This window comes from Lissotriton helveticus, chromosome 3_1, assembly GCF_964261635.1.
Source record: "Lissotriton helveticus chromosome 3_1, aLisHel1.1, whole genome shotgun sequence".
NCBI lineage: Eukaryota > Metazoa > Chordata > Amphibia > Caudata > Salamandridae > Lissotriton > Lissotriton helveticus.
This window is the reverse complement of record NC_136061.1, coordinates 1,393,371,835-1,393,384,841: the sequence shown is the minus strand read 5'-3', so window position 1 is coordinate 1,393,384,841 and position 13,007 is coordinate 1,393,371,835. Positions and strand designations below refer to the sequence as shown.

The 13,007-nt window shown below is 45.0% G+C and overlaps 1 protein-coding gene across 1 annotated transcript in view; it reads left to right on the top strand.

Moving 5' to 3' along the window:
• ADCY5 (adenylate cyclase 5) overlaps positions 1 to 13,007 on the top strand; it is a 951,006-nt gene that overhangs the window by 926,357 nt on the left and 11,642 nt on the right. Inside the window, exon 18 of the mRNA XM_078682034.1 lies at positions 5,116 to 5,240. Within this exon, the coding sequence (XP_078538160.1) occupies positions 5,116 to 5,240 (125 nt within the window). The remainder of the gene's footprint in view (positions 1 to 5,115; positions 5,241 to 13,007) is intronic.

Sequence of the window (13,007 nt, the reverse complement as noted above, 5' to 3'; positions counted from 1 at the left end):
ACCCCATCCCCTGGGGCCGGCGCTATCTGTTGGGGAACGTGGGGGAACCCTAATTCCCCCACGGTCCCGCCAGCTCCCCTCCTCCTGCGGGAGCCGGCATTGCTTTTGCACATGGGGAGCTGCTGACATGCAGTTCCCCGTGTGGAAAAGCAAGTTGCTTTGGATTTTGGTGAGAGCAAGTTTCCCTGCTCTCGCTTCCAAAATCCAAAGCACTGTTTACTATAACAGGGCAGGAGCTGCACGGCTCCCACCCTACCACAGCAGACAGCAGTGGCCCAGGGGTGGATGCCCCGGGACACTGCAGGAGCCAGCCCTGGGGGGTGGCAGTCCCCAGGGCCATGAAGAGATCCAGGAGGGGGGAACAATGCTGTGTGTGCGGCACTGCTCCAGAGGCGCACAGAGGAGCTCACGGTGTCACTTCTGCAGTCTGCAGACAGGTTTGATCCCCTGTTGACGGGGGAGCACCAGAGCCCATCCATCATCACTGGAGGTGGGTCCATGCTGAGGGAGTCACCGCTGGCTCAAAGACTCTTGGGGAAGCAAATTCCTCGGATGGACTGGCCCTGAGCCGGCTGCGATGACTTGATAAGACTGTGCAGTTCCCGCCTCGGAGGCTTCCTAGGGGCCTGCGATTTGACCCACTGCCTTTTCCCCGGGTGTAGAGGTTCTTGAGATGGGGTCGCACCGTAATGGCCCAGTGACTTACCCAATTGTCTGGCTGTGATCAGTGAGATTGTGGATCTGATCCCCTGGGGTTGTGGTGCCAGTGGGCAGGTCCGTGTGGGCCGGTGATCTGCTAGGATGGACCCCCTCATCGAACCTCCCTCACTAACTGTGTTTGGATTATCTGACTATCATCTACACATGAAGGTGTTTGGCGGCTAGCCCTGGTACATGGTCCTACCCTCTGTTCCATGGTGTGGGACCGAGGGGACATTCAGGGGGCTACCTACGCTGGATGAAATATTTGCTCACTGGAAGGTACATGCTGCCCCCTTTCCTCTGGAACTGTCATCCTGATGGTAAGTTGCTCTGTATCCTCCCTGGTGACCCTACCTGCAGCCTATTTGATCAATGTTTAATTGCTCACCTTTCTGGCACCATCATACATTCTCGCTTGGGGACACCACCGTGTATTGGGGTCCTGGAGGCCATATTCAGGCAGCTGGTTCCTGAAGTTGCTGGGTTGCTCCAACCTGGATAACAGACTACCGCCCTGCCCCCCTCATGCTCCCAGATGGTGTTCCCGCTCTGGCAGAGTGGACACTTCCCTCCCACTTCAACTGTGCCGAACTGAGCCTTGTTGATGCATTTGGCACCAAGCTCTCACCTGCTCAGGCGTGATTACTGCCATAGAAGCATCAAATGCCGCAGTACAGGCCAAAATAGACGCTGTCTCACTAGATGTCAGATTCCTAAGGGTTGATCTCCATGTTGTGGCAAAGAGATCCCTAGCCACGGAACAAAATGTAATAGGATTGCAGGGCAAGGTCTCCATCTTGAAAACTGCCCTGATCAAATTATCAACCAAAACAGCGGCTATGGAGTGCAGGGCGGTGGATGCGGAGGGCCGCTCCAGGAAGTGTAAACTCCGCTTCATAGGATTTCCAGAGGGTGTGGAGGATAGGTCTCTCAAACTTTTCTTAGTGAAATGGATTAAAGTCACTTTTCCTACAGTGGACGGATCTCCCTTTTTTGTTGGAGAGTGGGTACACTGTGCCCTTGCACCACTGCCCCCAATGGGGCACCACCAAGCACTCTTATTGCGAAAATCCTCAACTATTGAGAGAGAGAGAGAGAGAGAGAGAGAGAGAGAGAGAGATAGAGAGAGAGAGAGAGAGAGAGAGAGAGAATATTCCTAAAGCTCCCCGACATGATGAGGACCTCACTTTCAAGAATCATGTAATTCGTATATTCCTTGATTATACCCTTCTGGTGCAGCAAATAAGAACATCTTTTGGGGGTGTGAACCAAAAATTGAGGTTTGTCACGAAGTCCCAACTTCAGTACAAGCTCCTATACCCAGGCAAATCGAAGGTACTTTATGGTGACTGTGCCCATTTCTTAACTCCTGAAGCAACTTCAGTTTGCCTTGAGGTGTGGGGAGATGGACTAACTCCGACTCCAAAGGTGGCGTGAGAGTGCCCTTTGGGGACCAGTGGCCTTCTAAGGACAGGAAAGCAAGGGTGGAGGGGTGGGCATGCCTCTAGCTCTTCCTAACTTGTGGTGCTCCACCAGGATGGCTCTGTGGACTTGGACCAGCCAGAGTCAGACAGTGAGTGAAGGCGGCTGTACCCCATGGACCCGTCACAATCACGATCTGAAAGGAAAGTGGCATGGGTAGTAACTGCCTATAACTGACAATAGTGTCATTGATGTTGTGGAAGAGGCACCTCAAGCTGACGAATCTTGAAGTGCAGGGGGACTGGCGAGAAGTCTGTTAATGGCTGCCGGGGTGGAGTGGGGCCACATGGCTGTTGCTGTGGGGTAGTGCTCTTGGAGGGGTATGTGTATTGCATGGTTTGGACTTTTTCATGATTTTGTTATTGGGCAAGGGAGAGTATGCATGTGATAGGTATCCATTTTACAGGCATGGCACCTTTTTCCTCTCTCTTTCCATCTCCTTTATTTACAGTTGTTGTGAGTGGTGCAGTACATGTGGAGAACATACTTTTAAGGGTGTAGTGACTGTAAGTGTGGGGATGTGGTGACTGTTTGATGTGTGGTGGTGAGTGTTGAGTGAGAGTGACGTTGGTTATGGGTGGTGACATGGTCCTGGTTGCTGCCAAGTGTGGTCGGTACCAATGCTCTCCCCCCATCCCCCCATGCTAAATATTGTACTGATTTAGTGAGGAGCTATTTGTAGTTAGTTAGTGGGTGAGGTGCTATAGTGATCTTTATAACAGGTCTCTTTTATTCTTTTGCTGTTATTTTTTTCCCTTAGTTCAGTGTAAATAGTTGATAGATGTGAACTGATTGTTATTTTTTAACGCTGGGGTTGAGAGTGTTTGGGAAGGCATGTGTCTTTTTCGCAGTGTTTACCCAGTTGGTGGGAGTTTCTGTTTATCACTGTTATAAGTTCTTGGCAAAAGCAGCGGTGGGGAATCTGGGTTTAGGTACTGTGGGGGATATGAGTCAGGGGGATGGGTACATTTAGATTTCTAAAGTGGAATGTTCATGGACTCAACTCATTTTTGGAGCAATACAGAGTGCAGACCTCTATCCGTAGACATAGTATAGATGTAGCAATATTACAGGAGACCTATTTGTCGGACTCTGGGGTCTGAGAGATCCATAAGAAATAGACAGGACAGATGCTCTCTGACACATATTCTACCTGTGCCCCGGGGTGAGTATCAGGGTGGCCCCACAGGGTCCTTTCGAGTTTGAGGGTTTATGGTGGACACAGAGGCTCCCCTCCATATATCTCCATTAGTCCTTGTACAAGGTCTACTTGATGGAGTGGAGATCTGCCTACAGAACGTTTATGCCCCAAATGTAACCTAATATTCCTTTTTCATGGCTGAAACCACTACTTTAAACCCTTGTCCTATCCTCATTCAAATATTGTTCTTTGTTTACGAGTCTATCTAAATAGCTCCCGACTACTGTGCAGTACATACACAATGCCTACATTATGCTTCTATTCCCTCTTCCTTCCACTCCGTACTTGTAATAATTGCAGTGGTTGCCCTTTTCGTTACAATGCACATTTCGTTTTCTATGCATTGTTTTTAAATGTTAGCATTTTCTTTCCTTCCTTAATGTTTTCTGATCTCGACCCACTTTTCCACTCGCCGTCTTACCTCTGCTTCTGCATGTTTGCTACCCACACCCTGAAATCCCTGAGCGTCTTTCACTTTTCACTCATCCATATTACTGGCTTCTTTGCTCTGGAATCAGAGTCCATAGATGGCGAGATATTCTTTTACTTTTTTCATCATTTCAACCTTTGTTAAAAGTTTATCTACTTTCAACCCCTTCCATATCCTAGCCTTGGCTTGTGTGGCTTTGTTTGGTTTGGCTTTTTTGAATCTTCATTCAATTGCACAGCCCCTTGTGTACATAGCTTTGGATAAAATCACTATAATACAAAAATAACAATAATAACAATATATGGAACTCATATACATAGTCGGTGAAAATCTGACATAGATCTGCCTCTCTAGGACCTACATTGAACAGATAAAAATAATAAAAAATACTAAACAAAACCTATATTGAACAGATAAAAATTATTTTTAAAAAATACTAAACAAAACTACAACTTTTACTAAAACCTTCTAACATATCATAAGTATGGGTAAGGCTCTTTCTTTAGAGTCATGCAGAGGGACTATCTTGTCCCTAAGGATTTAACTGTAGATGGCAACTCTGGTCCCAGCTGTGTTACTTTTCATACTTTCTTTGGAAAGAGGCACTCATGGTTTTCATATTTCAAAGACTCTGTTGGAGTGGTTGGCTGTGTTCCTAGTGCAACCTTCTGAGACGCACAAGAAGACAAAAGTTTGTTTTCTTATTTTTGAAGTTCAACTTTTCACTGCATTACAGCTTATTCTCAAACCAAGGCATAGTCTCAGTATGGGCAGATTATTAAATATTGCAAATAAATGAATGAACTGATGATTAAGCCCATTATCCTGAACAAAGCACAGTAGTTTAAACAAAATGTTGTGGAGATATGAAATGAAATATTTGAATGCAATGATGATAAAGAATAAACGTTTTGAAAAACAGGCCTTTGTGCCGGAAATTGTTAAAATACAGTAGCAAATTCAAACACAATAAAAATGTTGTTCATATTTTTAATGACATCTTAACAACATTGCCTGGGTTGCATGTTGTTAAGAAAGTTGCTTTATCTCCCAGTACCGGAGCTCCTCAGCACACTTAAAAACTGGTTAACACACATTTTAAAAAAAATTACCTGTGCTTCCTGTTTCAGTAAGTGATGGACTATTTTGGAGAGGCGTGCATTCATGCCACTGAAGTATGCAGCTCATATGGTTATGGACTGCATTATGAAAAGATGTTAATAAAATACAAAGTTATTATATGCAAAAGCGTATGGTTTCAATGAATATATTTTTTTAATTTCTGTTTTTTTGTTGCTAGGACTTAATATTGGCCCAGTTGTAGCTGGAGTAATAGGGGCTCGAAAGCCTCAGTATGATATCTGGGGAAACACAGTGAATGTAGCCAGTCGAATGGACAGCACCGGTGTTCCTGAGCGGATCCAGGTAATTTTTTTCTAAGAAATACCTGCCAAAAGTTAAGGGTTTTATTTTGGTACTAGCTCTTAAACTAGACTTTCCTAACTTAGGGGCCCATTAGGATGGCGGGCGGATCACTTCCCGCCGGGCCATCGGAAAGACCGTCCGCCGCTTTTCCGCCGGTCGACTCGTCGATTGTGCGGAAAAAGGCTATAATATGGTGGCGGTGTCTGAAAGACACCGCCATCCATATTATCATGCAGGCAGTCACTTGCGTTTCCATGTTGGGGGTTGCCGCCATGGAAAGGCTTGCAGTCTTTGCTGTTGGGGGCCCGCAGCGGGCCCCCAGGGTTTGGGTGGGGTGGGGGTGTACACGTGGGTTACCTATGGTACCCCCCTCATTGCCGTGCACTATGTGGCAGGCACCACATGGGGCTTGCCATGTAGTGCATGGCAATGCCGTGCACAGTCCATTTACACTGCAAGTGGGTCTGCAGCCAGCAGATCAACCCGCAATGTAAAGGGGCCAAGATGCGCCCGCCAGGCCACCTTAATGTACATGACGGGACTGCCGCAACTTCGGCGTTCGGTCCCTGGCTCCCTTATGATGGCGTGCGGACAAAGTCTGCCCGTCATCGAAATGGACCCCTAAATGTATGAAACCACTGAAAGCTAGAATGTGACAGCAGAGCACATCTGCTGCACGTATGCACTCTAACCATGTTCCACCCTATTCTCAGCACAATCCAAGCCTTTTTTGATTTAATATAGTATTTCTGTCTACACCACTTTTGCCTTGATTGCTTTCTATGCATTCAACTCTCCATTATTTGCAAGAATATTTTCCAATGTGCCCTACACTCAGGTTTTCTCTACTGTATGCATGTTTAGATCCTTCAGCAAAACTACATATAAATTGTGGACTGACCCATTCACCATTTCTTTCCCCCAACTCGAAGCTGTCTACAACTTGTGACTGTCCTCCTTGTGTTGTGTTTATGCAGACGCACTACCTCAAATTATGCCTTGCAGAGTATGCCTCTGTTTTATTGGTAGCGGGGAGAGAGCTGGGAAACTATGAGTAAGATGGCTCAAGAAGTCAGAGGAACCACAGAAAACCCCAGTCGGTGGTTCCAAAAATGTAAATGAGGTAGCTGCTGCCTCAAACAAACAAAAATCAATATTGCCTTTACTCAATACTGCAAGAAACTTTAAAGTAAAGATATATTAGTACTTAGATTAGATTTTATGAATTCTGACAGCAAAATAGTTAGTTACTCAATGAGGAAACTTGTCAGTTGGAATCCCTAGTCAAAACTAAAGAGACGCAGAAAGCCATTGCCTATGTGAAACTGGGGAAGTCATCTATTCTTCAAGGATTCTGGGAGATGTTTGTGTCCATTGTCTACTTTATTGTTTCTCACTTCTTTATTATAAATCAGCATATCTTGATGCATTGCGCTATGGACAAATGTTCTCAATTTGTGTTAGTAAGCATTTTAATATAGGTAGCCATACAACTCATAACTGCAGCAGAAAAAAAGTTTTTCTGCTGGTAGTACACTTTATACACTCCAGAATTTCACTTTTTCTCCCCATATCTGTGTCACACTGTTTGGTGACTTTGAGGTCGTGATGCATGAAGCCTTCTATGCACTCCCTTATCTATTCCAAATTTTTAAAAACACTGATTTCTACTCCTGTGGTGCCAGTCAACCAATAGTCCTAAAGAGACACATATAACATTCAAGCTCCTCTGTGAGGTTACCATAAACTCGGTGACGAGCACTGAAGTGAGGATCTCTGCAGGATGCTAGCAAAGGCGTTACCAAAGTACAAATAAATTGCATCCCTGCTCTGCCTTGATCCTTTTTCTTCGTTTTGAAATAAAAATTCTCATATAGACTTTCTTCTTTGATTGTTTTTTTTTTTACTTCCTTTTTCTACCAGTATTAATGTAACTGGCTAGTTGTAGCCAGCTCCCTCCATGCTTCCAAATTATGAAGAGTACAATTATACCATCCCAAGACCTTGTGAATCGTTTTGGAATCAAAAGAACAAAAAGCACAAGTGCTCTTGGATTTTTTGTGGTGCAGTTGATGTGTTTCTTTGAACCACATCTACAGTCCTTATCCTTGCAGTATGAATTATGACATACTGAAAAGTATCGCTTGAGCATATCTGATTAACGACATTCTTATGCATTTCCTTCTCTGCCCCCTTTAGAATCTTATCCCTGCACTGGCTGTTTATTCTGCCATACCCACAAACCACAACAGTTTCCCTGTCTTTATTCTGGGAATCTCCATTGACACCCTTGTCTTCCTAACCTTATCCCTTGTTTAATCTGCTTTTTTTTAGTGTATTGCTCTGATGTTGCATCCACAGCTATTTTTTAGAGGAATTCCCCAGAAATGTTACAACATTCGCTCAGAGATTTGCCGTGCAGTTTGTGGATGCGAATCTGAAACATTGAGTGACAGGATGTTTAGAACGCTTGTTTACCTTACATAGGTTCTTCACTCTAGGCTGTTTCTCGGACTAATGATCCATGTGATACAGAGATGATGAACTTTCCGGGTCTGCCACATAAAAGACCGAACTCAGGATTAGACTGGGGAATCCAAAGAGGTTCAGCAGTTGGCTAGGCAGTGCCACCCTGTTCAATGCTTCTATGCATTAGGCAACATGTACTGAAATGAATCAGTTGTGGTCTTTCCAGTGTTAACAACGATGCATATTTTGATAACGCTGGATAAAAAAGAACAACATAGAAAAGATTACTTGAACTGTGGAAAGGTTTTTATGTTGAAGTAGCACAACTTAAGATGAGAATAGGGAAACAAACTCTTGCTTTAAATAGAAATGCATTCTCGCTGTAAGTCACAGTCATCAGACACTAGAATGAGGTCCTTTTACAGTCGATATGCTGTTGTATGGAGCACTTTTTAAAAAGTTTTAATTAGTTTACCACACAGTTACAAAACAGAAAAAAACTAGCAACATTACAATAATGTCTAGTTATAGGTTCATGTCAAAGTCTCAATCAAAGAATCCGCATTAGAACTGGAAGTACATATGCCTATTCAGTGAAATACTACGCAATGTGTGAATAGCAAACTGACTTTACAATAACTCCTTCGCCGCAGGGCTAATTCCCTGGCGGAGCTGGGGGGAGGGGTGCCACGCGTGGCGCCACAGTGCTTGTGACGAGCTCAGCTCGTCACGCAGCACGGTGGTGCTGTGCTCATGACGAGCTGAGCTCGTCATGACCACGCCCGTTTGTATAGAACGCTCAGCACAGCCGGGGGAATTATCCCCGCGTGGGAGCGCCGCGGTGGTCATGACGAGCTGAGCTCGCCATGAACACAGCGCCACCGTACCTCATGACGAGCTGAGCTCGTCATGAGCACGCAAGGTGTTAAGAAAACCCAAATCAACAGCAAAATCCCATATTCAAAAGGAATCGCATGTCAGGGGATACAGTGGAATGTCAAACGAGAGACTAATCTGAAACCACACCTCCAGCAGTTAGGTGTTAAATGGTCGTGCCCTTCTGACTATAGGTAAGTATTCCTTCAAAGTGGCCCAGCCATAGCAGGAAGGAGGACTGAGTCGCTAGCCTTGAAAGGTGACCCCTACCCTAACACATCCCCACCCCAGTGGAGGCCGCCAGAAACAAAGGGTGGGGGGGCTGGTTGAAGGGAACGCTGAAGTGGGAGTGTGGAGGGGGCACAGGGGGTGTTTAGAATATATAAAAAATATAATAACTTACCAGAAGCCGCTGGCCACTTCCCGCATTGTGTCACGCTTCCTCTTCTCTTTCTGGTCCCAGCATGCCTCTGGGACAGGCTCCCATCCAATCTGCACTGCTCTCCTGCTAGGAGAACCGTGCGGGGATTGACTTGAGTGGGCTGGAAAGATGCTCCTCTCAGGCCAGGGAGTCCGCAGGAGTTTCTCCAGCCCGGCTGTTCAATGCAGTCTGGCTGGAGAAATCTAAGTGCGCATATATGTTTTGGTCAGCCTATGATGGCCAGCCAAATCCATACGCGCACTTAGTAAGTGCACATAGCGCTCCTCCTCTCGTGCCCCGCCTCTACTTGCACAAGCTGGCTCAGAGTAAGCAAATGGAAAAAAAGATGCTAGAGAATCGTTTTATTTTTCATTTGCTGGCTTTGAGCCAGGCAGTGGGGTGCCGCAACTTCGCCATTAAAGAGAAGACTTCTCTACAACACCCTATACTTGGGCCAGCGAGCCAAAGCTGTGCAATAGCTCCGAGCAAGTTGGACCTCCTTGTCATACCCAAGCAATGCATTTAATGGGGAGTTCTCAAGCACATTCCTCATCAATTTATGTAGTTCCGCGAATATTTCCTCTCATGAGCAATTTCACACAGTGTGCTTTAGATTTCGACCTTATTGTGCACGTGGCATCTCTCAGTAGACCAATAGCAGGCAGTGTTGCTGGCCTGTTATAGAACTGTTGGATGCTTTTAAAGTGCAGAAGTCTGTATATTCTATTGAGGGATTTTCCTCTTATTTTGTGTATTAAAAAAAAGCCCACGGGGCACCTGTCAACTCTTGCACCAGATTGGTCACCCACTGCCTCATAGCTTTCCCAGTCCAGGGCCGGACTGGCCATAGCGGGCGCCGGGCAATCCCCCGGTGCGCCGCACGGGTGGGGGCCGGTTTTGGGCCCCTGGGGGCCGTTTTTGTTACAGGGCCATTTTTGCAGCATAGCTACAAAATCTGCCCTGTACCAAAATCAGTCGAAAACCGGCACCGGCAAAGAGCTCGGCGGCACCTCCAACCCCCCCTGAGTGGGGGGAGGGGAAGCCGAGCACTTTGCCTGGGCCGGTTGTGGTTCCCAGTCCATCCCTGCCCTAGTCCCAAGCTGTGACCAATTGAACAGACTTTTTATATTCTGGTATTAATGTTTTGTGATAGATGTGTTCATGGAGGTTAGTCATCATTTCCCATCAGTTGACAGAAGGGTTAAAGTAAGGTAGACCATTGTTGATGACATCCACCACTCCCTTGATAATGGTGAGACATGTTTTCTTATCCTTCTTGATCTCTCCGCAGCTTTTGACATTGTTCACCACTCTGCCCTACTTAATGTGCTCAAAGATTGCTTCGGCCTCAATGGGACTACCCACAAATGGTTTGTCTCCTATCTTCAACATCGTACCCAACACATTAAAATTCAATGCTGTCTATCTAAACCCACTACGGTCAACCTAGGAGTCCTCCAGGGATCTATTCTCTCACCCTCACTCTTTAAACTCTTTATGAAACCCCTCACCCTCATTCTAAATCAAGCTGGTATCAACTACCATCTTTATGCCAATGACACCCAACTCTATTGCAAGATCAAAAACCACGCTGACATCATACACCTTAATAACACCCTCACTAAAATCCAATCCTGGTTCCACCTTAATCATCTCAAACTCAACCCCCCAAAAAATGAAATCATCCTCTTCTCCCCCAAAAACAACCCTCTCCCCATTCAAACTTGGATCTCCGACCTCAATGCCCTCAGCTGCTCTCTCTCCTTGTCCAACTCAGAAAAATTGCTTGGTATCTCCATCGATAACAGTCTAAACCTCAATGTCCACATCAAAAATTCGGCTAAAGGAGCCCTCTTCACTCTCTGTCATCTCAAGAAAATCAAACCTTTTTCCCAATTCATGCTTTTAAATTAGTGGTTCAATCCCTGGTCCTTTCACAAATCGATTTCCGCAATGCCATCCTCACCGGAATCCCCAAGGTCCACCTAGCTCACTCAAATCTGTTCTAAACCTTGCAGCCAGGCTCATCACCGACTATAAATAGTTCAACCACATTTCCTCAGCTCTCAAAACTCTAAAACGGCTCCCCATTGAAGGCAGGTCAGCCTACAAAAATGCATGCATCACACACAAAGTCCTCCATCAAAATGCACCGCCATACCTTTCCAATAAACTTTGCAGAGTGGGCAGCACACGACCCCTAAGAAGCACTAACTCTCTCCCCTTTGTCCCACCCCTGCTAAAAAAGAAATCCACTCAATCCCGGTCTTTTTCCGGAAATGCCCCCTACATCTGGTATGCCCTCCCCAAAGACCTACAGTGTAACCCTTCCTACACCAGCTTTAAAAAAATCTCAAAATTCACCTCCTCAATAAATATTGGGGGTCTCTACCTGCGCCTTAAACTTGCTCTTCCATATCTTTCTCCGAGTATCTGTTTACATAATATGTATAACCTCAAGCCTTTTGTTATTCTCTGTCTAACCTGCTGTTTATCCTATAATGATGTTGTATATGTTGTGATTTTGTTTTACCATATGTATCTCAATCTTGTAAAGCGCTCTGATGCTTTTGTTATTCTTTTATGCTGTAATTTGTCTCTTACCATGACTAGCTCTATCATGTAAAGTGCTCTGATACCTCTGGGTCCAGCTAGCGCTATATAAAACCTCTAAAATAAATAAATAAATGTGGAAATATGGGTCGCCGGCGTATCTGACAAATCTCCTCATAACAAAGGGCGTCTTCCTCTGCCGCAGAAAATAAGGCCCTTATGTCAATTAAACTTAAGACCTGGCAACCTGCCAAAGCCAAGTATGTCATGCAGGGTGAGGGAGGTATATAATCCATGGTGTTGCACAAATATAACAGGATATCATGTACATAGAAGGAGATCGTATTACGCTTCCTCTGAAATCTGCTACCCTATACGAATGGTTTCCAATACATACTACACAGGCAAGTGGTTCTGTTGCCCGTGCATATAAGAGTGGGACTAATGAACATCCCTGATGTGTGCAACACGCAATACTGAATTATTGCAACATGCCCCCAATAATCCTGCCTGAGACGTCAGTTTTGAATAAAGAAGAGATATCCATGACAGAAGGACATCACCCACACCCATCCTTTTTAGCAGGGCACTTATGCACAGCATTTCGTGTGGATGAAACATACTTACTACGTCTAAAAAGAGCCCAACAACTTTGGCCTCAGGGTAAAGTTGCTAAACCAGTGCAAAGAATATACATACATTATGCATATTGATCTACCCCAGGCAAATTATGTCTGATTACTTAGTACCAATTTAGGCATATAAAAAACATTTAGCAATACATTTGGCCAGGATTTTGATATCGGTGTTGAGCAGCAGCAAAAGCCTATATTAGAAACATAGAAATTCTTGCTTACCTGGTTCCAATAGTGCAACAAATACTGCTTCACAAAGAATTGGTAAGAGCTGTGCACAAGTGTGTGCATCCTCTAAAATTGTCAGTATGTTAGGAGCCAGGATATCGAAGTACTCCTTATAAAAAGCTACCATAAGTCCTTCTTCCCCGGCGCCTTCTCTTTTAGCATTCCCTTAATTCCTCCTACGATTTATTCCACCCGTGCTTGCTTTAGTATTTGTCATATGTGTTCTGAAGCCACACAAGGTTTAATTTAGCTAGATAATCCATGGTTTCTGTTCAAAATATTGCATCTGAGAGGTGTACAGCTTCTCATAGTAGTATCTAAAACAGGGGAGTGTGCCATTGGAGTCATATCATTTGGTCGTGTTAAAGTGTGAATGACAGTAATGTCACCTGTACTCCTTTTTACCCATGGTTTCTAGCAAGTTTATTTTTACCCAAAAACTCAACTTCCCTGTCCGCCATGTCCCTTACACTCTCAGACTGTAGCACGTTTATTTACTAGAACAGTAATCTGTGGTTGACTGCTGAAGCTGTTAAAACCTGCCGCTTTTACCTTCTAATCTTTTGAGTGTTTCTTGGTTCAAGT